We start from the raw sequence: 23734 nt of genomic DNA, 5'->3' as shown, positions 1-23734 counted from the left end.
TTTCCTTCATAACAATTTAAACAATTTATTTAACTAAAAAATAACATGATAGCATATGTATCCATGTTTGTTAACTGATGCGGTTAACTTTTTTAAAAAATAAAAACAACAACAACCTTAGACTGAGTTTTAGCACACATGAAAATCTTAAATCCTTATTTCCTTCAGTCTAAGTTTATAGCCTTTGGACTATAACTTAAATAGAAAACTATCTTCAGAAAGATTTTTCCTCCAAAAGCATTTTATTTTAAAAGTCTGATTTTTATTTTATTTTTTAAATCATTGATTTTTATCTACCCTGAGTAGGAGCAGTCGCCCTTAAGAAAAAGAGGCCAGAATGGGCCTGTATATATATGGCTTTTTTTCTTTCAGTTCTCAAAGATCTTCACCTAGTTCAAGATTGTCATCTGAACAAGCCAAATGTTCAGCTCAGAATCAATCACCATCGTTTGAAAAATAAGACTTTGGAGCCTTTTTGCCCCCAAATGAGAACTAGACGTTCCGTTTTGTTGACGGCAACTTTGGTCTAAGGAGGCATTTGGCGTCTAGCTTATATATCTGAGTTTCGAACACTATATGGTTTAGTATCAAATTGGTTGGGGTGGGCTGTATGTTCAGATTCCTGAATTTTGGCATTTGGACTAGAGGACTCTTCCAACTCTAGAATTCTAAGATTTTATGGCACTGGAAGGGATCGAATGAAATGAAAGGTGACTGATCCTTTTGACCATAGGTAGGCAAACTAAGGGCCAGGGGCTGGATGCGTCCTAATCACCTTCTCAATCCTGCCTTTGGATGGTCCGGGAATCAGTGTGTGTACATGAGTAGAATGTGTGTTTTTCTTTAAAATGCATCTCTGGGTGATTTGTGGTGCCTGCTTGGTGTTTTTGACATTAGTAGAACATGTGTTTTTATTTAAAATGCATTTGTGGGGCATAGGAATTTGTTCATCCCCCCCCCCTCCAAAATATAGTCCTGCCCACCACATGGTCTGAGGGACAGTGGACCAGCCCCCTGCAGAAAAAGTTTGCTGACCCCTGATATAAGCATTTAATCAAGCACAGTTGTCTTTTGTGTTTACTTGAGGAGTTTGACTTATCCCAGAGTTTCACTCACAAAATTGAGTCAAATGAAGCTTTCAAATCGATGAAGGCTGCGTAAAGCCCACCACACAGTTTCTTAGCATACTTTTCTATGAGATGTGCAGCAGCAGCAACAACAATTTATTATTTATACCCCACCCATCTGGCTCAGTTTCCCCAGCCCAGACTCAGGCCCAGTTCATAATAATAATAATAATAATTTATTATTTCTACCCCACCCATCATTCCCCCCCCCAAAAATATAGTACTGCCCCCCCCACAAGGTCTGAGGGACAGTGGGCCGGCCCCCTGCTGAAAAAGTTTGCTGACCGCTGGTGTAGCCTGTATGGCTTCCCCAGCTGCCTACATGCAGCTCATTCCTGTTGCCCTCTTCCCAATGCTTCTACGTCAAAGAAGGTCAGAAGGCGCCCAACATGATCGCGCCTTCCTTCCACCAGATTATAATTTAAAGCGGGCTTCCTCAAACTCGGCACTCCAGATGTTTTTGGCCTACTACTCCCATCATACCTAGCTTGCAGGACCAGCAGTCAGGGATGATGGGCACTGTAGTCTCCAAACAGCTGGAGGGCAAAGTTTGGCTGCCACTGCTCTAGATCAGGCATGGCCCAACTCGGCCCTCTAGCTGTTTGGAGACTACAACTCCAATCGACCCTAGCTAACAGGACCAAGGGTCAGGGATGATGGGAATTGTAGTTTGCTGACCCCTGCTTTTGACATTTAGCTGATCTGTTTGTGTTTGCCTGGCAGACCCCCTTAGGGTTTTGCATCACGCCAAGCATTTCACCTTTTTATTTGCACACTGCCATCTGTCCTCTTTTGCCTCCCCTCTTCTAACTTTTTGTTTCCCCCCTCCAAATGTCTTGGTGATCCTTCAGAACCAACAAAACGTCTGCTTTCCTTCCAAGGGCTGGCAGAGTTGGCTCACCGGGAGTACCAGGCAGGAGACTTTGAAGCGGCTGAGAGGCACTGCATGCAACTGTGGAGACAGGAGCCCGACAACACCGGCGTCCTGTTGCTGCTCTCATCCATTCACTTCCAATGTCGCAGGCTGGACAGGTAGGAGGTTGGGGCCTTTCAAAGTAATAATAATAAAACCATAATACATTTCATTTGTATCCCACCCTCCCCTGCCGAAACTGGGCTCAGAGTGGCTAACAGGCGTCCTCTACCGCAGCCCTCAGATGTTTTTTGGCCTACAACTCCCTAGTTAGCAGGACCAGTGGTCAGGGATGCTGGGAATTGTAGTTTCAAAACAGCAGGAGGGCCGAGGTTGAGGAACCCTGGGCTAACATCATAGAAAGAATAAAATAAAATAAATGGTCCAGTGGCACCTTAGAGACCAACTCAGTTTGTTGCGGTTCTAAGCTTTATGTGGGCATGTGCCCTTCTTCCGATACACAGAAACCGAAGTCTGTATAAGAACTAGCATGAAAGAGGCCTCCCAGCGTTTTCACAGGCCCATATAAGAGCAGCGCAAACAGTTGGGCCTGACGAGCGTTTACTGTTCCCAACCCTAATCCTGCGGAAAGCCATCTAATTGGATTTGAATTTGATCCTGGCTTGTTTTCAGGAGGTAATTTCGTTATTGCTTGATTTTATACCAGTGTTACATATTTGGTGTTAGCCTCCCTGAGCCCAGGTTCAGACTGGGAGGGCGGGATACAAATAAAAGTGTATTATTTATTATAATTAACCAGACCCTGATAGATAGTGGGAGGGTGGGGCGGGGTTTTTCCCCAAAGGGTAGTAGGACTCAATGGGTATGGTCAACCTGTGGGCGACTGTGAACGACTGCAATGAGTCCGATAGGAAAAAGCAAGGGAGAGTATGCAGATGACCAAAAATAGCCGAAAATAAATAAATAAAAATTAAAAAATTGTCCAGTAGCACCTTAGAGACCAACTTAGTTTGTTCTTGGTCGAAGCTTTTGTGTGCAGGCGCCCTTCTTTAGATACAGTGAAACAGAAGTCCCCAGACCTGATATGTAGTGGGAGGGTGGGGTGGGGTATTACTCAGAAGGGTAGTAGGAGATGGGTGATTTTATGGTTCCCAAAAGGAAACCTTCCTCTGCTTGTCCATATTGAGAGGATGCCAGCAAAGCTGAACCTTTTCCTAAAAAAGGATTACAGACCTGTGCCTCCATGATTAACATCTTCTTAATACTTGTAGTCAATAATAATAACAACACTTGGCTGTTGTGCGCAGGCAGACTTCTTCAGATACACTGAAGCGGAAGTCCCCAGACCCTGATATATAGTGGGAGGGGAGTCCCCGGACCCTGATATATAGAGGGAGGGGAGTCCCCAGACCCTGATATATAGAGGGAGGCGAGTCCCCGGACCCTGATATGTAGAGGGAGGGGAGTCCCTGGACCCTGATATATAGAGGGGGGAGTCCCCGGACCCTGATATATAGAGGGGGGGGGGAGTCCCTGGACCCTGATATATAGAGGGAGGGGAGTCCCCGGACCCTGATATATAGAGGGAGGAGAAGTCCCCAGACCCTGATATATAGAGGGAGGGTGGGGCGGGGGTTTTCTCCAAAGGGTAGTAGGACTCAGTGGGTATGGTCAACCTGTTGGCAACTGTGAACGACTGCAATTAGTCCTGCAGGAAAATGCAAGGGATGGTTTGCAGATGACCAAAAATAGCTTTAGCTTATGCAATGAGACAAGAATCCAATATTTCTAGTCAGACCAGGTCTCTCCATAGTTTTCAGTTTAGTAATAAGTCGCAATTCAGCAAGTTGTAAACTCCATAATTTGCCGTTTAGTGATAAGTTGACTTATCATTAAACTGCAAACTATGGAGAGACCTGGTCTTAATAGAGATATTGGATTCCTGTCTCATTACATGTGCTAATCATTTGCATACTATTCCTTGCTTTCTCCTGTAGGACTAAAGTGGTATCTCGGGTTCAGAACTTAATTTGTTCTGGAGGTCCATCCTTAAGCTGAAACTGTTCTTAACCTGAAGTACTGTGTCCAAATTAACAAAAATTTTGTCAAAGAGATGTAAAACAGCAAGAATTGTCTCCAAATCACATGATTGCCTCAAGATATCCAACTGGTGTGGGATTATTTGTATGTTGTGTGTATTATGAGTTATTATGTAGGAATGCTAAAATGTGTCTGGCAGTATGTCATTTCCACAAAGGGGGGACCCAGTTATTGTGTGTACCGTATTTTTCGCCCTATAGGACGCACTTTTTCCCCTCCAAAAATGAAGGGGAAATGTGTGTGCGTCCTATGGGGCGAATGCAGGCTTTCGCTGAGGCCTGGAGAGCGAGAGGGGTCGGTGCGCACCGACCCCTCTCGCTCTCCAGGCTTCAGGAGAGCCCCAGCCCCACAAGCTCGGGGGAGAGCAGGGAGGCGGAACGCCGCAATCCCATTGTCCCCAGACCTGGTTTGGAGGCTGGCGGCGGGGAGAAGCCTGCTCCTCCCCATCGCCATCCCCGCAAACTCGGGGGATAGCGGGAGAGGCGCGGCGCGCCTTTCCCGCTGTCCCTCGACTTGGTTAGAAGGCTGGCGGGGGGGAGAAGCCTGCTCCTCCCCATCGCCAGCCCCACAAACTCGGGGGACAGCGGGAGAGGCGCGGCGCGCCTTTCCCGCTGTCCCTCGACTTGGTTAGAAGGCTGGCGGGGGGGAGAAGCCTGCTCCTCCCCATCGCCAGCCCCGCAAACTCGGGGGACAGCGGGAGAGGCGCGGCGCGCCTTTCCCACTGTCCCCCGACTTGGTTAGAAGGCTGGCGGGGGGGAGAAGCCTGCTCCTCCCCATCGCCAGCCCCACAAACTCGGGGGACAGCGGGAGAGGCGCGGCGCGCCTTTCCCGCTGTCCCTCGACTTGGTTAGAAGGCTGGCGGGGGGGAGAAGCCTGCTCCTCCCCGTCGCCAGCCCCGCAAACTCGGGGGACAGCGGGAGAGGCGCGGCACGCCTTTCCCACAGTCCCCCGACTTGGTTAGAAGGCTGGCGGCGGGAGAAGCCTGCTCCTCCCCGTCGCCAGCCCCGCAAACTCGGGGGACAGCGGGAGAGGCGCGGCACGCCTTTCCCACTGTCCCCCGACTTGGTTAGAAGGCTGGCGGGGGGGAGAAGCCTGCTCCTCCCCGTCGCCAGCCCCGCAAACTCGGGGGACAGCGGGAGGTGCAGCGCGCCTTTCCCGCTGTCCCCCGACTTGGTTAGAAGGCTGGCGGGGGGGAGAAGCCTGCTCCTCCCCGTCGCCAGCCCCGCAAACTCGGGGGACAGCGGGAGAGGCGCGGCGCGCCTTTCCCACTGTCCCCCGACTTGGTTAGAAGGCTGGCGGCGGGAGAAGCCTGCTCCTCCCCGTCGCCAGCCCCGCAAACTCGGGGGACAGCGGGAGAGGCGTGGCGCGCCTTTCCCGCTGTCCCTCGACTTGGTTAGAAGGCTGGCGGGGGGGAGAAGCCTGCTCCTCCCCGTCGCCAGCCCCGCAAACTCGGGGGACAGCGGGAGAGGCGCGGCACGCCTTTCCCACAGTCCCCCGACTTGGTTAGAAGGCTGGCGGCAGGAGAAGCCTGCTCCTCCCCGTCGCCAGCCCCGCAAACTCGGGGGACAGCGGGAGAGGCGCGGCACGCCTTTCCCACTGTCCCCCGACTTGGTTAGAAGGCTGGCGGGGGGGAGAAGCCTGCTCCTCCCCGTCGCCAGCCCCGCAAACTCGGGGGACAGCGGGAGGTGCAGCGCGCCTTTCCCGCTGTCCCCCGACTTGGTTAGAAGGCTGGCGGGGGGGAGAAGCCTGCTCCTCCCCGTCGCCAGCCCCGCAAACTCGGGGGACAGCGGGAGAGGCGCGGCACACCTTTCCCGCTGTCCCCCGACTTGGTTAGAAGACTGGCGGCGGGAGAAGCCTGCTTCTCCCGCCTCCAGCCCCACAAGCTCGGGGGACAGCTTCCCGCCCCAGCCCCGCACCTGGGGGGGGGGGAAATAAACTTTTTTTCTTTATTTCCCCCCCAAAAAACTAGGTGCGTCCTATGGGCCGGTGCGCCTTATGGGGCGAAAAATACGGTAATTGTTTTTATGTTTAGTGTATGGTGTCTTATTGTTTACACCCCAATGGAGGATTCTCGTGCATTTTATGCTTTCTAATAGATCAGGCTATTTCGTAGTTCAATATTATGACCATATTTCCTTGTCCCACCTGGCACTTTGCCAACCTTCCCTACCCATTTTAAAATGGGTTAAAACTCGCTTTACCAAGGAGAACCTTCAGGATCCATGAAACACCAGATTCATGAAGGCATATATGCTTTGATTTAGCAGGAATGATCCCTTATAGAGTTAAATTGATTAATTTGGACAAGTACCCTTTTTCCGGAATAGTGTTTTTTGTTTGTTTGTTTGTTTTACAGATTGATTTGAAAAGTTGAGAACCATGGGGCTTTATAAATTCTAATTGGACTCAGTTTGAATAAGGCAAGTGTATCCAGGCTGCAAGGGGACATGGGTGGCGCTGTGGGTTAAACCACAGAGCCTAGGACTTGCTGATCAGAAGGTCAGTGGTTCGAATCCCCTCTATGGGGTGAGCTCCCGTTGCTCGGTCCCTGCTCCTGCCAACCTAGCAGTTCGAAAGCACCTCAAAGTGCAAGTAGCTAAATAGGTACCGCTCCGGCGGGAAGGTAAACGGCATTTCCGTGCGCTACTCTGGTTCACCAGAAGCGGCTTAGTTATGCTGGCCACATGACCCAGATGCTCCCTCGGACAATAAAGCGAGATGAGCGCCGCAACTCCAGAGTCGGTCACGACTGGACCTAATGGTCAGGGGTCCCTTTACCTTTTTATCCGGGCTGCAACTAGCTTTTTGGTCCCTTAAGAGCAAGTGAGCAATTTCCCATGAGTGAAAGACATGAGCCTTTGATAATAAAATCCCATAGAAAGGCAAAGACAAGGCTACGTGGCCAAAATGAAAGCCTTAAGGGGATTCATCAGGGATTGTTGTTGCTGTGGTATGGTGAAGCTAACTTTGACGCCTGAGAACATGCAAAAAAAGCAGAAACAAAACAAACTGCATTTTTCAGTCATTAGTGGACCTTCCTGCTAAGTGTATAAAGCATAGACCACTATTGAGTAAATGTTTCTCCCAAAGTGTTAGAATGCCACAAGTAATTTAGTAACAAAATGCAACATGCGTTATTTTTATGTGATATCCTATATTTACACAAAGGCATCCACTTACAACATACCATGTTATTATTTGTGGGGCAAAAATTTATAAGAAAAAATTACATCCTCAAAGGGGGGAATTGTTATAAGAATTTTAAGGTCTTAGATATATAATAAATGTTCATAAATGTACCAAAGAAACATGTACATAAATATATAAACCACATGTCTGGAGCAGCACAGGAATACAGTCCTGAAACCATTTTGACTCCGAAACTGACCAAATGTTTCTCTGCAAGGAGGGAGAGGGTGAAGGAACCTTCCCATTGTCTCATGAGTTAAGTGATTACCATCTCAAAGGAATGGCCAGACTATCAGGAAAGGCAATCAGATAAGGCATTATCAGATAACCTGGCAGACAGGAGATAAACAAAGCACTCAGATTTCTGTTGTCGACCGCCTTTTCTATGATGTAGGTATGATGTATCTGGGGGGTGGTCTTGGGCTACGCCCCTTCTGTGATGTATGTATGATGTTTCTGGGGGTGGTCTTAAGCTCCAGGACAGGGAATTTCAAAATGTCTATATAAGGGGAGGCACACCTTTGTTCTGGGTCCTCCTCACCTCTCCTGTGTGTGAGGGGGGTACCCTGTTGCAACAGCTTTAATAAAGATCAGGCCTACGAACTGCTTTACTTCTCAATATTCTCTCATTGGCCTCTGTTATTTTCTCTTACTGATGGAAAACCTACAAAGGACTCTATAAGGGCTCTTCTGTACCCCATAAGGGAATAAGGGCAGGTTTTGTTTAAAACAGTACCACTTTAGCTAAAGGGCCTCCTGCTGCTGCTGTGCCGCTGCCATCCATTTCTGCTCTCATCCTGAAGTAAAGGTCTTAACCCGAAGTACTATTTCTGGGTTAGCGAAGTCTGTAACCTGAAGCGTCTATAACCTGAAGCGTCTATAACCCAAGGTGCCACTGTATTTGCAGTCCTTAACAGTCCTCAAAAGGTTTACCATACCCATTGAGCCAATCACCCATCTCCTACTACCCTGACTTCTCTTTCAGTGTATCTGAAGAAGTGTGCATGCACACGAAAGCTCATACCAATAACAAACTTAGTTGGTCTCTAAGGTGCTACTGGGCAATTCTTTTTTATTTTTATATATATATTGACTGTGTCAGACCAACACAGCTACCTACCTGAATCATATAAAGAATACAATATACATAAAAACAAGCAATCAAACGATTAAAATGCATCCTAAAATTAATTCAAAAAAATTGAAATTAAGATTAGACTGGATAAACGGCAATCCTCAGGTTAAAATGGAAAGCGGTTAATACTTGCCTGGATCAACTGTTTCCACTGATATTATAAGGACCTGTGAGTGGCCTGGGAAACCTCCTTAGTGTTTGTTCTTATACAAAGAGAAAATGAGTCAGGCTGAACCGTGGTGGAACAGCTCCGTCCTGCAGGCCCTGCAAAAAGATGTCAAGTCCCGCAGGGCCCTGCTCTCTTGTGAGAGAGTGTTCCACCAGGCCAGGGCCACGACCGAAAAGGTTCTGGCTCTGGTCAAGGTCAGTCTAATCTCCCTGGGACACGGGATCTTCAGGGTGTTGTTATTTGTAGACCGTAAGGTCCTCTGTGGGGCATACCAGGAGAGGTGGTCCCATAGGTACAAGTGTCCTAGTCCGTATAGTAAAAGTAAAGTAAAATCCTGTTGGGATATAATCTATAACAGGGATGTCCAACAGGTCGAGCATGATCTATTGGTAGACCCCTGGGAGGGTTTGGTCGATCGCTGCTGATAGCTGGGTCCCTTTCCTTTGGTAAATTAGATCCCTAGCTAACAGAACCAGTTGTCAGGGACGGTGGGAATTGTAGTCCAAAACATCTGGAGGGCTGAAGGTTGAGGATCCCTGTTCTAGGGCATCTCCCCCCATATTCTTAAATCTGAGTCCCCCAAAATAGGCGTCTTATACAGTGGTACCTCTGGTTACAAATGCTTCCGGTTACGAACGTTTTAGGTTATGAGCTTTGCTAACCTGAAAGTGGCTACCCCTGGTTGCGAAGTGTGTGCAGCGGGAGACCTCTTTAGTGAAAGTGTGCCTCAGGATAAGAACGGTTTCAGCTGAAGAACACCTCCGGAATGAATTAAGTTCATAACCAGAGGTACCACTGTACATGGGGACGTCTTACAGACGGAAAAATACGATTGATTATCCAACAACCAACATGAAAACAAGATTCCAAAGAATCTCCTGGGCTTGCCTTCTCCCCTTTGTGGGTCCTTTTCTTAACCATTTCCTCTGGCATATTTTATAATAATCCACATCTTTTACATCTCCATTATGTCCAGAAGTCAACATTAAACTACAAGTGTCATAGTCATCCTGCTAATGATTTTAGGCAGGGGTCAGCAAACTTTTTTAGTCGGGGGCCAGTCCACTGTCCCTCAGACCTTGGGGGGGGGCTGTATTTTTTTTTGGGGGGGGAGAACGAATTCCTATGCCGCACAAGTAACAGAGATGCATTTTAAATAAAAGGACACATTCCAGTCAAGTAAAAACACACTGATTCCTGGACTGTCCATGGGCTGGATTTAGAAGGTGATTGGGTCAGATCTGGCCCCAGGCCCTAGTTTGCCTACCCATGATTTTAGCTGTCTACAATGGTTTTTAAGATATAGTAAATTAAATATTTCCTCCATTCCTTATTGAAATTTTGGTCTTCCTGTTTTCTGATCTTCCGGTCATTTTTGCCAATTTGGCATTAATATTATTATTAGTAATAATAATATATTTTTACCCTGTCCATCTGACTGGGTTTCCTCAGCCTCTGGGTAGCTTCCAACAAAAGATTAAAAATACATTAAAACATCAGTCCTTCAAACCTTCCCCAAACAGGGTTGCCTTCAGATGTCTTCTAAATGTCCTATTGTTGTTTATTTCTTTGACATATGATGGGAGGGCGTTCCACAGGGCAGGCGCCACCACTGAGAAGGCCCTCTGCCTGGTTCCATCAACTTAATCTGCCATTCTTCTCTGCTAGGGACTTTGTCTTCTTTCTGTCTTTGGACCATTAAGATCCGAGCAGCTGTGGTTGCATACATCAGTAATCTTTTCTGCTCCATTGGGATTTTGGCACCTAATTCAGAAGGTTTTTGACAGTGTTGGTTGCAAGTGCAGGTGGATGTGGCAGAGAGCAGAGAACTGCAAATATTAAATTGAACATTCATCAGCTGGAACTCCTAATGGGTTCAGATGAAAAGAGTGGGCATCTTGTCAGGTTGCACAAAATGCAATTTACTTCTCCCGCTGCTCAAGCAGAATTTGTTTGCCTCAAGCCAGGAATCATGGTTTTGTGTGGGAGTTCTGTAGATTTCTGTACACCATCTAATAATGTGATGGTGGTGGTACCAAAGAGGGTTGAAAGTACCTATTAGTTAAGGCACTTTTTATCATATGTGGTAGGAATGTAAAATACTTAAAAACTTTTGGGAAATGATATATAATGAATTGAAAAAAGTGTTCAAAATGACATTTGTTAAAAAGCGAGAAGCCTTTTTGTTAGGCATCTCAGCTCATGAACTACTGAAAGAGAAATGGAAAATATTCATGTACGCTAAAACAGCGGCAAGAATTTTATTAGCTCAAGGTTGGAAGACTGAAGAAGTACCAATGAAAGAGCAGTGGCAAGAAAAACTAATGAACTATGCAGAATTAGCAAAGTTAACGGATAAGTTGCATGAAAAAGACAATAGAGATTTTAAAAATGAATGGGAATCTTTTACAACCTATTTACAAAAACAACATAAAGAAATGGATTCATTGGCAGGTTTTGAATAAACAAATTTATTTCATTATCATATGGAGGAAGATAAGGTAACAATATCTAAAGCACCGTATTTTTCGCCCTACAGGATGCACCTGCCCATAGGACGCACCTAGTTTTTTTGGGGGGAAATAAAGTAAAAAAATTTATTCCCCCCCCCCCCCCAGGTGCGGGGCTGGGGCGGGGGAAGCCCGAGCTTCCCCCGACCCTAGCCCCCAGAACAGGCAGCTCTCCGCAAGCCGTGGGAGCCGGGCCGGGCTCCCATGGCTTGTGAAGAGCTGCGCGAAGCCTGGAGAGCGAGAGGGGTCGGTGCGCAAGCTTCAGCGAAAGCCTGCATTTGCCCCATAGGATGCACACACATTTCCCCTTCATTTTTGGAGGGGGGAAAGTGCATCTTATAGGGCGAAAAATATGGTACATCAACATGCAGAAAACAACACTGTTTGTAACAAACCAGAAAGATGAGGGAAGTTGCGGGGCGGGACAGAATGTTAAATGTAAAATTGAATAATTGTTGATTGTAATTGGTTATAAAAGAGGAAATTATATATATATATATAAACGAAAGTACCTATTAGATTAAATGCCAGATGCTATTGCCCCCCCCCCCCCCCCAGGTCTGCTCACTTCAGCACTTTGGCAATCAAGCAGAATCCGCTGCTGGCTGAAGCCTACTCAAATCTGGGAAACGTGTACAAGGAACGGGGCCAACTGCAGGAGGCGATCGAGCACTATCGGCATGCCCTGCGCCTCAAGCCGGACTTCATTGACGGATACATCAACCTCGCCGCTGCTTTAGTTGCCGCAGGCGACATGGAAGGAGCGGTGCAGGCCTATGTCTCTGCCCTGCAGTACAACCCTGTAAGTTGAATTCCTCCGGGAGAAGGCTGAGTCCCCTCCGAAATCTTAAGTTGTGGTTTGAACAGTGCGATTCCGAAAGCAATTCCATTTTCAGATTCAAAAGCTTTGCAGCTGGCTCTTCCTATTCAGAAAGGCCAAGACTCTTAGGAAGTGGGACGCGGATGGCGCTGTGGTGCAAACCACAGCCTCTTGGGCTTGTCGGTCAGAAGGGCGACCAGTCCGAATCTCCGCAATGGGTTGAGCACCCGTCACACAGTCCCAGCGCCTGCCGACCTAGCTGTTCGAAAGCACGTCCGAGTGCAAGGAGATCAATAGGCACCACTCAGGCAGGAAGGTAAACGGAGTTTCCGTGCGCCGCTCTGCTTTCGCCAGAAGCGGCTTAGTCTTGCTGGCCTCATGACCCAGAAGCTGCACACCAGATCCCTCCGCCCGCAAATCAAGATGAGCGCTGCAACCCCAGAGTCGTTCGCGACTGGACTTAATGGTCTGGGGTCCCTTTACCTTTACCTTTTAAGTCTCTTAGGTATTCTCGAGGCTGTAGTGGTACTGCGCTGTAATGATTTCACCTATGTCTAAAAGCTTGAACTCCCCTCAGTAGTTTCCTAGTCTTTTTTTGAAGCAGGTTTGCTGATGCATAGAAATACGGGATCGCTTTTGCTCTGACTGTTTGAAAGAGCGTTTTCAAACACTCTTAAACAAGTGCCCAGGTGATGGCTTACACTGCGCATCTATCATAACAAATAACAATATGAAAGACAAAAAATCTTTTTTAGTTCCAGTGGCACCTTAAGGATCAACTAAATACAAGGTATGAGCTTTCATGTGTAATATACACTTCATCAGATACTCAGATTTTATTTATTTATTTCAACTATTAGATGACTTACTGGTTGTCAGAGGGCCCCATGCCCAGTTTGCATCAGAAGGGTGTCAAAAGCAGTCAGTTGAAGTCTCAAAAGAGTGTAAGAGGGAGGTTGCCAGAATACATTTCCCTAATACGGGGTCATTTTCATTCACGACTCAGGCAACCCCTATTTGCCCCGAGGAAGAGTATTCTGCCTTAAAAGATGCCACAGCATTTTCTTTCAGCGAACTGCAAGCCGTCAAATTAACTCCCTCTTTCCATAATCGTTCCCCATCTTCTAATTGTATATCGGGGTGGCCAACTCCCAAAAGGCTGTGATCTACTTACAGAATTAAAAACTGGCAGTGATCTACCCCCATTTGGGGGGGGGGGTTTGGGTCAAAGTTGTTGACCTTCTTTGGGGAAGGAAAGCCCTGTTTTGGGGGGGGTACAGGTCAAACTCATACCTTGATAGCTTATATTTAGTTGATCTTTAAGGTGGCACTGGAATTATTCAAAAAGAATTTTTCATCTTTCATCCTGTTATTTATTATGACTATGACAGATCATAGTCATAGTCATAATATGACAGTGCCTGGCGTGCTCTGGTCCATGGGGTCACGAAGAGTCAGACACGACTAAACGACTAAACAACAACATGACAGATCAACACGGCTATCCACCTGAAACTGGCCATCTATGCTACTCTCCTTTCATTGCTTGTGTCTTCCCCCTGTTGTTGGTACCAGTCCAGGAATATCATAGTCCATACAGCCACATATATTAATCTGGGGCAGCGCCTTGGGGGTCTTAAGTGGGGCTGACTTTGTCCCCACGTTGAATCAACAAAGGAGTGCTACCTGCTATATTATTCTTGGTGGTGTTTTCAAGACCTGTCTGTTTCTGCAAGGTTCTGATGTTTAAAGGAACCAAGCATACGAAGGACGAAGATAATGAGATAATTTCTATATACAGAAGATAATGAGATAATTTCTATATACAGTGGTACCTTGGTTCTCAAACTGAATCCATTCTGGAAGTCTGTTCCGAAACCAAAGCGTTCCAAAACCCAGGTGCACTTTCCCATAGAGAGGAATGCAAAACAGATTAATCCGTTCCAGACTTTGAAAAACAACCCCTAAAACAGCCATTTCACATGCATTTTACTATCTAATACAGAGATGGCCCAACTTGGCGCTCCAGATATTTTGGGACTACAACTCTCAGGGCCCTGTAGGATCTGATTTCTTTCCTCAGGGCATGTAATACAGAGTTGTTCCGCCTGGCCTTTGGCTTGGAGCCAATTTGATTCCCTCCCCCTCTTTCTTTTTTCTTTTCCCTTTCTCCTCCTGTGATGAGGCTGCATTTTAATATTTTAATGTTTCAATATTTTAATATTTTAATGTTGTATTTTAATCTTGTTTTTAAGTTGTATTCATTCAACTTGTTTTTATTATTGCTTGTTAGCCGCCCTGAGCCCGGCCTTGGCTGGGGAGGGCAGGGTGTAAATAAAAATTATTATTATTATTATTATTATTATTATTATCCCTAGCTAACAGGACCAGTGGTCAGGGATGATGGAAACTGTAGTCCCAAAACATCTGGAGGGCCAAGTTTGGCCATGCCTGATCTAACGAGACTATTGATCCATAAAATGAAAGCAATCATTAATGTTCTGTAGTATAAAAGAAATAAGACATATATGATAAAAATTAAAATAATTTTTTTCTGACCTGAACTAATGATAGTCATTGTTTGGATGGGGTGCTCTGATGCATTTCTGCAGTCACACAATCAATCAATCAATCAATCAATCATAAAACGAAAAAACAAGCCACAGTCACAAAAATGAAAAAGCCACACAAACAAAAATGCAAAAAAATAGCAAGAACAAAACCACCAAATATTGCCTCAGAACATGGCCATCAGAAACGGAAGGATTTAATTACAATGCGGGGGGGACGGACTTGAATTAGCTGTGTGAGTACAACAGGATGAAAAAAGCCTTAATTACCCAATGGGGGGGACGACTTAAATTTGCTGCACAAGGGTAAAACAGGATGAGAAAAACCTTAATTACAATTGGGGGGGGGGGACTTAAATTTGCTGCGCAAGGGTAAAACAGGATGAGAAAAACCTTAATTATAATTGTGGGGGACTTAAATTTTCTGCACAACAGTAAAAACGGAAGCTCAGGAACCCGTTCAGCTTCTGAGGCAAAGTTCGAAAACCGGAACTCTCCCTTCCGGGCTTGTAGCCTTTGGGTTCCAAGTTGTTCGGAAACTAAGCTGCTCAAGAACTGAGGCCCCACTGTATATGATCTTTTGACATTGCCATTTCCTCTTTTGGGGACTGACCCAATGCGTTTAATTTCCAGGACTTGTACTGCGTGCGTAGTGACCTGGGGAATCTGCTCAAAGCCCTGGGTCGCTTGGAAGAAGCCAAGGTAGGTGTTCTGTAGAATGAGTTTTAAAACATCAGTCTTTTGAGAATGTGAACGCTTGCGCCAAGTCTTCGATGCTCCGCTGACCTGCGAGACTCCCAAGAAATGGCTGAGAAGCCGAAGGCCTTGAATTCCCCCAGCGTAGTTGCGGGGCCAGATCTGGCAAGCCCCCGTTAATACTTGGTTTTAAGACGTTGAGTCTTGCCGCAGAACGAGACTACCCACTATTGTGATGTGACTCAGGGGCGTCACCATTCTCTGATCTGGAAAGAAACATTCCTTCCAAACTGAGGCTTGCCTGCTGACTTAGTTCGTGGTTCCTGTGAGAAGCAGGCGCTCTTCTAAAGTCCTTTGCGGCTTGTAAGTGGAGAAGAACCTTATCGAATGTTTCCTTCTGAATATGGCATTGAAAAAAAGACGATTCTTTAAACTCCCCCCCCCCCCCCCGTCTCCACAGTGGAAGAAAGGCTGGCAAATAGTCCTGGTCCTGGTTTGCTTCCTTCGAACAATCTGTCTTTGTCCAAAGGGTCAAGTGACGTGGCTGGTTTGCTCGGGAGATGAGCTGATCAAAGAAAAACGTGCGGCCGAAAGTGGGAAGGTGGCTTCTAGCAGTCCGGTTTCCAGCCGAGAATTTGAACCCCAAAACGGCTCTCCGCCAAGGGGAGCTTTCCAACGGGACCCGAAATTGCCTTGTTACAAGCCACCTTAACGCAGCTGCCGGGGCGCGGAGGAACGAGGAGTAGCTCCGGAGGTCCTTCGCTTCCAGCCCCATGCGCGTGCGTTCGAGTGGGGTGCGTCAACAGTGTAGCTTCCGACTGGTTGCCGTTCTGGGCGGGGGGTGGGGGAGGAGAAAAGCCGATTTCCAGGAGAATCCGCTCTCGGGTTCTGGGAATGGACAAATTCCAAGCGCAGATTGGGCAGGCAGCCACTCCAGGCAGCCCCATTGTGCCGACTCTGAATAGGGGCATCCAAACGCCTTCTCCAAAGCGCCAGGCGGACAGCTAACTCGAATCGCACGCCACCGCGGCTTCTAGCGTGACTGGTCACCAGCTGAGATACTGCGCCTGCCTTAGGTTGCTGACTTCTTTGTTTCAGAGCTCTGGAGAGACACGCCTAGCTTGAAAGTGTTATTCCGTTTTTCGCGAGAACTCCATTAAACCGGGCGGGGGGGGGGGGGAATACATCTATATATATTCTGGACAAACGGCAATGTATTTCTTTGGCCATCAGTGCATTTGCAAGACCAAACCAGCACAATCTTTACCACCTGAATTGAAATTCAATTGTTGCGGGCGTTTCGGAGCCTTTCTTCCAGTTTGCTGTTGCCCCCCCCCCATTAACCCCTTTCCCTTCTGCATGCCCCCCTGATACAGACCAACCGCCCCCCCCTCCACCCCCCGTGTTAAGACGTACCCAGAGATTTTCGATTGCTTTGTTGGAACTTTTTACTAATGATCTTGTTTTATTTTCTCTCTCGTTTTTGGTTTTCCACCACTGATATTACATTTAGAAGGTTTCAGGTGGGGGAAACCTTTTCCATGCGTAAGGAGAGGGAGCTCGAGGGCTGGATCTAAAGCAGAAACTCTCCTCCTCCTCCTCTTCCAGGAAGGAACGCACCGAAAACTCACATGAGAAATATGGTAACGGGTTTGTAACTGCCACGACAAAAACCATTTGCTCCATGCCTGAATCTTCTGTCTTGTGGCTTCGGAAACTGCTTAAGTATTTTCTGTACGAGCGAGTAACGTTAGAGAGCAATTGATAGTCCTAGCCACGTTTCTTTCCGAGAAATAAACGTTAAAAAAGTACCTTAAGATTTAAAAGAGATAATTGGGAAAGGACTTAGTTAAAAGTATCTAACTCTTCCCGGTGGTTCATTTTTTATCCTTTTTCCTTCTTTGTTTGGATTGCAGCGTTCTGCTCTGCCGATGACGCGCTGTGGTCCTGCGGTAGCGCAAGGGCGGCGCAGCGGAAATGCGCACGGCGTGTGATGGGGCCCTTGTGAATGGTGGACTAGACAATTCATCTCCATGTGGACGGCTCCTCTAGGCCTCTCGGCAAAATTGGGTTGCGATTCATTGAGGTTTCCGGCACAAATTTAAGACTCCCCACCCCCCTGAGTTTCTGCGTGGGCCTGTCCGGCAGATGAATCAGTCTGGTTGGCCACTCATAGCACCCAGGGGCGTTGCGGCAAAGCGCGGCAGTTGGCAGCGAGGGCGCGAGCGGCGTGCTGTTAGGGAGCGCTGGCGACTTCTCGCGCTCGCATTGCAGGGACCGGGACCTTTGTGCAAAGCTGTCATTTGAGGTTGTGAAAGTAACATTCAGGTGTGCGTCCTGCACAGGTGAGTTCAGGGTTGGAGAGCCAAGTTTTTGCTCTTTAAAAAGAGAGAGACAGTGTCTTTCTTGGGGTATTCTGGATCTTCTAATGTAATTTCTACTTACAGTAGAAATCCGTTACAAAACCAAGGATGCCAGCAAGGCTGAACCTTTAGGGAAGTTTTTAACGACCGGTTACCACGGTTCTCAAACTTCATTCGCTCTGGAAGTCAGTTTCAAAAGTGTTCCAAAACCAAGGCGTGCTTTCCCATGGAAAGGAATGCAAAATGGATCCATCCGTTCCAGACTTTTACAAAAACACGAATTCTGCTATCTGACAAGACCATTGATCCATAAAATGTAAGCGATAATGTACTGTACTATACAAGAAATAACAAAAGCACAAAATTAATTGCAAAAACCAAAGCGCCAAACTTAATCCATTCCGGAAGCCTGTTGGACTTCCAAAATGTTTGGAAACCAAGGCGCAGCTTCTGATTGGTGCAGGCGCCCCAGAAACAATCTCCGACAGCTGCGTCAGACATCTGGCTTCCAAAAAACTCCAGAAACAGGAACGCTTCCTTCCGGGGTTTTGGCGTTTGGGAACCAAGGTGTTTGAGTAGCAGGGATTTTGGGACTCCCAAAAGGAAACCTGCGCCTGTTCATTAGGGCGGTTCATTGTTTTTTGTTTTTTTTTTGGAAAATGCCTTCTCCAAAGGTATTTTCTTAACTACACTAGGGATTACAGTATATAGCTATATCTGAAATTTCATTCATATCAGTTAATATCTTGACCCGGCTCCACTGAATTGACATTTCAGCCTTCACGATATACGAAAACGGCTATTTTCATGAAGGAGGGTCCCTCGTGTAGTACCTTTGGAGAAGGCATTTTCAAAAAAAAGTTTTTTATGAACCGCCCTAGTGAACACCCAATGCTTTTCAGTGGAGCAGGATCAAGATATTAACTGATATGCATGAAATTTAAGAGATAGCTATATAATCCGTAGTGTAGTAAGATAAGAGCTCTGGAGCAGACATTTTCCAAAAAACTATTTTCATAAACTGCCCTATTGTCCATATGAACCTTTCTGTAAAAGAAGAATTAGCCCTTCCTTCTGGGTTTTCGGCGTTTGAGTAGCAGGGATTTTGTGGCTTCCCAAATGAAACCTCCTCTTGTCCGTGTGAAGAGGATGCCAGTAAAGTTGAGCCTTCCTGTAAAACAGCCTTTCTCAACCTTGGGTCCCCAGATGTTCTTGAACTACACCTCCCATTATCCCTGACCACAGGTCATGCTGGCTAGGAATTATGGGAGTTGTAGTCCAACAACATCTGGGGACCCAAGGTTGAGAAAGGCTGCTGTAAAAGAAGAATTTGAAGCTTCCTTCCAGGTTTTCGGCGTTTGAGAACCAAGGCCCTGCTGTCATTTTGACAACTGGAGAATATTTGGGAGAGACCGGCCCCAAGGTCATCTGACCTCAGCCAGGATGCTATCCAAACTGTGTCGCAATCCAAACTGTTGCAATCCAAACGGCGGCGTATTGGAAGCCGATTGCAAGTGTGAAAGCAACTGCCCTGGCCTTGGCCGAGGAATTGCTTGCTAGGAAAGAATTGCTATATATCGAAGGGTCAGCATAACTGACAATGGTGGATTTGCACTCGGGTCCTGGTTTGCGCCGGCGCAGCATCACCCGCCAGCACGCTAGTTTGGCGCCAGCGAGCGAGCCTCTACCGCAGGATCACTTTTGGCCGGTCAGAGGAGGGATACTAACTGGGACTTTTCTCTTGCTTTTCTTTTGTGCAAATACCCCCTTCCCCCTGTACCTACCTACCTCTCGACCCTCCCAAGGCCTGCTACCTGAAAGCCATCGAGACCCAACCCAACTTTGCTGTGGCGTGGAGTAACCTCGGCTGTGTGTTCAATGCGCAAGGGGAAATCTGGCTGGCAATTCATCACTTTGAGAAGGTAACTGTTATGGGGTTTCTGGACTCTAGATGGGAAGGCCTGGAAAAATAATGATAATGATAACAATCCAATATAAGCCCCATTAATTGAGCTAGTAGTGTTCTCTCTTCTTCTGCTAAATAATGTTTTATTAATTTTTCATTAATCACAATCCAATATAAACCCCATTAATTGGGCTAGTAGTGTTCTCTCTTCTTCTGTTAAATAAGCCCCATTAATTGGACTAGTAGCGTTCTCTCTTCTTTTAAAGAATTTATTATTATTTTCATTCATAGCAATCTGATTTAAGCCCTATTAATTGGGCAAGTGGCATTCTCTTTGTAAATTATTTTTTCATTAATAACAATCCCATATAAGCCCCATTAATTGGGCTAGTGGCATTCTCTTTTTAAATCATTTTTTATTAATTTTGTCATTAATAACAATCCAATATAAGCCACATTAATTGGGCTAGTAGCATTCTCTCTTTTAAAGATTTTTTTATCATTTCTTTCATTAATAACCCGATCTAAGCCCCATTAATTGGGCAAGTAGCATTCTCTTTTGAAATATTTTTTTACTATTTTTTTTCATTCATAACAATCCAATCTAAGCCCCATTGGGCTAGTTGCATTCTTGCTGCCGTCATTGCAGACATAAGAAGTCTTATACCTAGTGAGAAGGCTTCTGGCTTTTTGACAAATGCATTTTCAAACATTTTCTTTAAACTCATCATATATTTCCCAGAAAGCCTTGACCAATGTCACATAATAACAGCTGCCTATTAGTATATCGCTGCTTCGCAAGATGTTGCAGGGCTGAATGAAGTGGTTTGTAATAACACTGTCAAAATTGGATGTAATTTCTTAATATATACAGTGGTACCTCGGGTTACATACACTTCAGGTTATACACTCCGCTAACCCAGAAATCGTGCTTCAGGTTAAGAACTTTGCTTCAGGATGAGAACAGAAATCGTGCTCTGGCGGCTCAACGGCAGCAGGAGGGCCCATTAGCTAAAGTTCGGGTTAAGAACAATTTCAGGTTAAGAACAGACCTCCAGAACGAATTAAGTACTTAACCCAAGTTACCACTGTATAATATTTTTTTAGTTTTCACAAAAAAACCAAATCATTACATCAAAGAATATTTTTTAAAAAATATTCTTGTATGCCCAATCAATGTTAATCCCACATTATGGGATTATTTGACTTCCCTCCCCTGCCTCCCCTGGTTCCTTTGTATTATCATCATTCACTATCATCACTGGAGAGCCAGTGTGGTGTAGTGGTTAAGAGCGGTAGTCTCGTAATCTGGGGAACCGGTTTCGCGTCTCCGCTCCTCCACCTGCAGCTGCTGGGTGACCTTGGGCCAGTCACATTTCTTTGAAGTCTCTCAGCCCCACTCACCTCACAGAGTGTTTGTTGTGGGGGAGGAAGGGAAAGGAGAATGTTAGCTGCTTTGAGACTCCTTAAAGGGAGTGAAAGGCCGGATATCAAATCCAAACTCCTCCTCTTCTTCTTCTTCTTCTTCTTCTTCAATAAAATCATCATCACTAATTTAAGGTTATCAGATTTTTTTTCAATGAGTCCGGGGATACTTTTCAACTTCAATGGATTTTGTATGGGGACTGATTTGTAAATCCGGGGACTGTCCTTACTTTAAATTTAATCATTACAGTTGGGTATTTTAAAAATAATAATCCTGCTAATGTATTAACCTGTGTGCACTGCTTTTGTCAATATGCAATAAACGTTTCCCATTCTTTTTTATATTAAAATTGGAGGCATTTTTTCAGCTGCAATGGGCCTCCGGTGTCCTGTTAGTACCATTAGTTGGTACCATTTGTCGTACAGTTGATATTCCTTGCATAGATAGATATATTAGATAGATGATAGGTAGGTAGATTCGATTCGATTAGAATAGATAGATAGCTAGATTAGGTAGGTAGATAGATTAGGTAGGTAGATTAGATAGATACATAAGAAAGGTTGGTAGATGGATAGATAGATTAGTTAGATAGATTGATTGATTAGGTAGGTAGATAGATTCAGGCATGGCCAAACCTGGCCCTCCAGCTGTTTTGGGACTACAACTCCCATTGTCCCTGACCACTGGTCCTGTTAGGTAGGGATGATGGGGGTTGGAGGGCCAAGTTGGGCCACACCTGGATTAGATGGTAGGTAGGTAGATAGATTAGATAGATAGGGTAGGTAGATAGATAGATAGATAGATAAGATAGGTAGGCAAGTAGATATATAATAAGATAAAGTCGGTAGATAGATAAGGTAGGAATGTAGGTAGGAGGCAGCCTAGGTCAAAGTTGACCCACTTATTTAAAAGTAACCATGCTGTTATACAGTGGTACTTCTGGATGCGAACGGGATCCGTTCCGGGGCCCCGTTCGCATCCAGAAGCGAACATGCTCTGGTCATGATTTGCTGCTTCCGTGGATGCGTGTGGCATCATTTTGAGCGTCTGCACGTGCGCAAGCTGCAAAACCTGGAAGTAATGCGCTCTGTTACTTCTAGGTCGCCACGGAGCATAACCCGAAAATGCTTAACCCGAAGCTACTTCAACCTGAGGTATGACTGTATTAGTAACAAAAATCTATTATCTTAAATATTTTCAGGCGGTGACCCTGGACCCCAACTTCCTGGATGCTTACATTAATCTGGGGAACGTCTTGAAGGAGGCGCGTATATTTGACAGGTAAGCAAATAGGCATAGAGCTTATATTCTCTTTTTTATATAAATGGTTTTTATTGGTTTTGCGTATAATCACATTACATCTTATATTCTCAGTTTAGTGGTTGCACCTGTCAGGGGTTCAGGAGCAGAGGCACAGGAAAGGGAGGAAATGGAGAGCGAGGGGGAGGAGTCCGAAGGAAATGTCAGCGATGACAGCGGTCCGAGGTCTCTGAGTCTTTCCAGCGAATCGGAAGATTCACAGAAAGGGGCTCCCATGGTCAGGGCAAGGGGGGTGCCTAGGGGGACACCCCAGGAAGAAGGGGCCAGAGGGGACTCAGAGAGCAGCAGTTGGAAATCAGGACCAGCGTCCACACCAGAGTGCAGTAGGGGGGAGGAGTCCCAGGCATCGGGATCAGGCGGCGCACTGCCAGCGGGAGGACATGAGGCAGGATTGGCCACGCCTCCATCGGGGAGCGAGGAAACGGTCGAGAGGAAGGTTGAAGGCTGGGCGCGCGCGCCAAGTTCAAATGTACAGGAGGGCGGCACAGTTGGCAGCCCGGATAGGGAGCCAGGTCCCAAAGCCCGCCGAAAAGAGCGGGAGGAGTCAGGGGGGTCAACGTCTGCGTCGGAAGAATCCAGGAAGGAAGGGACCCCGGGGGGTAGCAGGACCCAGAGGAGAAAGGAGAGACGGAAGAGGTGGAGTAAGGCTAGAATCTTGAACTGGTGTACAGGGGGCGGAGATTCAGATGGAGCTTCGCCGGTCTAAACCCTAGACGTAGAGCTGGGGCGCTCCGGCTTGAAAATGGAAACTGTACTTCAATAAAGACTTTTGTACATTACTACCGGCTAGCGTTGGTCCTCTGTGAGCTGGGACCTGGAGCCAGCTCTGACAGCACCCATACCCAAACTAAACTCCCATTGTTGCCTAGAGGGTTGATTTTATTTAAAGCAAATTGATTTAAATCCCAAATCCATAAGACTTGATTTAAATCCCCCTTTTACAGGAAGGTTCAGCCTTGCTGGCATTCTCTTAATATTGACAATTGGAGGCTGGTTTCCTTTTTGGAATCCTAACTTCAGAGTCTTTTCTACGGTTATATCAAAAATGATTTGGTTCTGCTATATACAGCCCGATTGTGATGAAATGATGGTGAGCTTTAATAAGTGAACACTTTTTATTTGAACAACTTTTCTGCTGTACTTGATTGGAAGGAGAAAAGAAACATTTCCTTCATAACAATTTAAGCAATTTATTTCACTAAAGCAGTTACATGGTAGCATATGTATCCATGTTGCTTAACCGATGTGCTGAAACATTTTTTCCCCAAGAAAAACTTGGACTGAATTTTCGCACACATGAAAAACTTAAAACAAGTAATTCTTTCCTGAATTATTTATTTATTTATTTATTTCTACCCCGCCCTCACTGGCCAGGGCCGGGCTCAGGGCGGCAAACAACAAATATAAATTACAATAAAATATAATAGAAAAACGCAGGTGGCACTGTGGGTTAAAGCCTCAGCACCTAGGACTTGCCGATCGAAAGGTCGGCGGTTTGAATCCCCGCGGCGGAGTGCGCTCCTGTCGTT

General features: G+C 46.2%; 1 protein-coding gene across 3 annotated transcripts in view; it reads left to right on the top strand.

Annotated features, from left to right (window-relative positions):
* The window catches only part of LOC310669072 (UDP-N-acetylglucosamine--peptide N-acetylglucosaminyltransferase 110 kDa subunit), a 78693-nt gene that overhangs the window by 4738 nt on the left and 50221 nt on the right, over positions 1–23734 (top strand). The window contains exons 2-6 of one of the 3 annotated variants that reach the window (XM_083422573.1): positions 2009–2159; positions 11663–11906; positions 15128–15196; positions 19359–19475; positions 22087–22166. In XM_083422573.1, coding sequence (XP_083278699.1) covers positions 2009–2159; positions 11663–11906; positions 15128–15196; positions 19359–19475; positions 22087–22166 — 661 coding nt within the window. Of the gene's footprint in view, positions 1–1978; positions 2160–11662; positions 11907–15127; positions 15197–19358; positions 19476–21672; positions 21697–22039; positions 22167–23734 lie in introns of those variants that run through there. The other 2 variants (XM_083422572.1, XM_083422574.1) reach the window with 2 other exon arrangements.

The sequence above is a fragment of the Podarcis tiliguerta genome (genome assembly GCF_965153285.1).
Source record: "Podarcis tiliguerta genome assembly, chromosome: Z".
Classification (NCBI taxonomy): Eukaryota; Metazoa; Chordata; class Lepidosauria; order Squamata; family Lacertidae; genus Podarcis; species Podarcis tiliguerta.
Note: the sequence above shows the minus strand (reverse complement) of the source record. Positions and strands in the feature narration are given on the sequence as shown.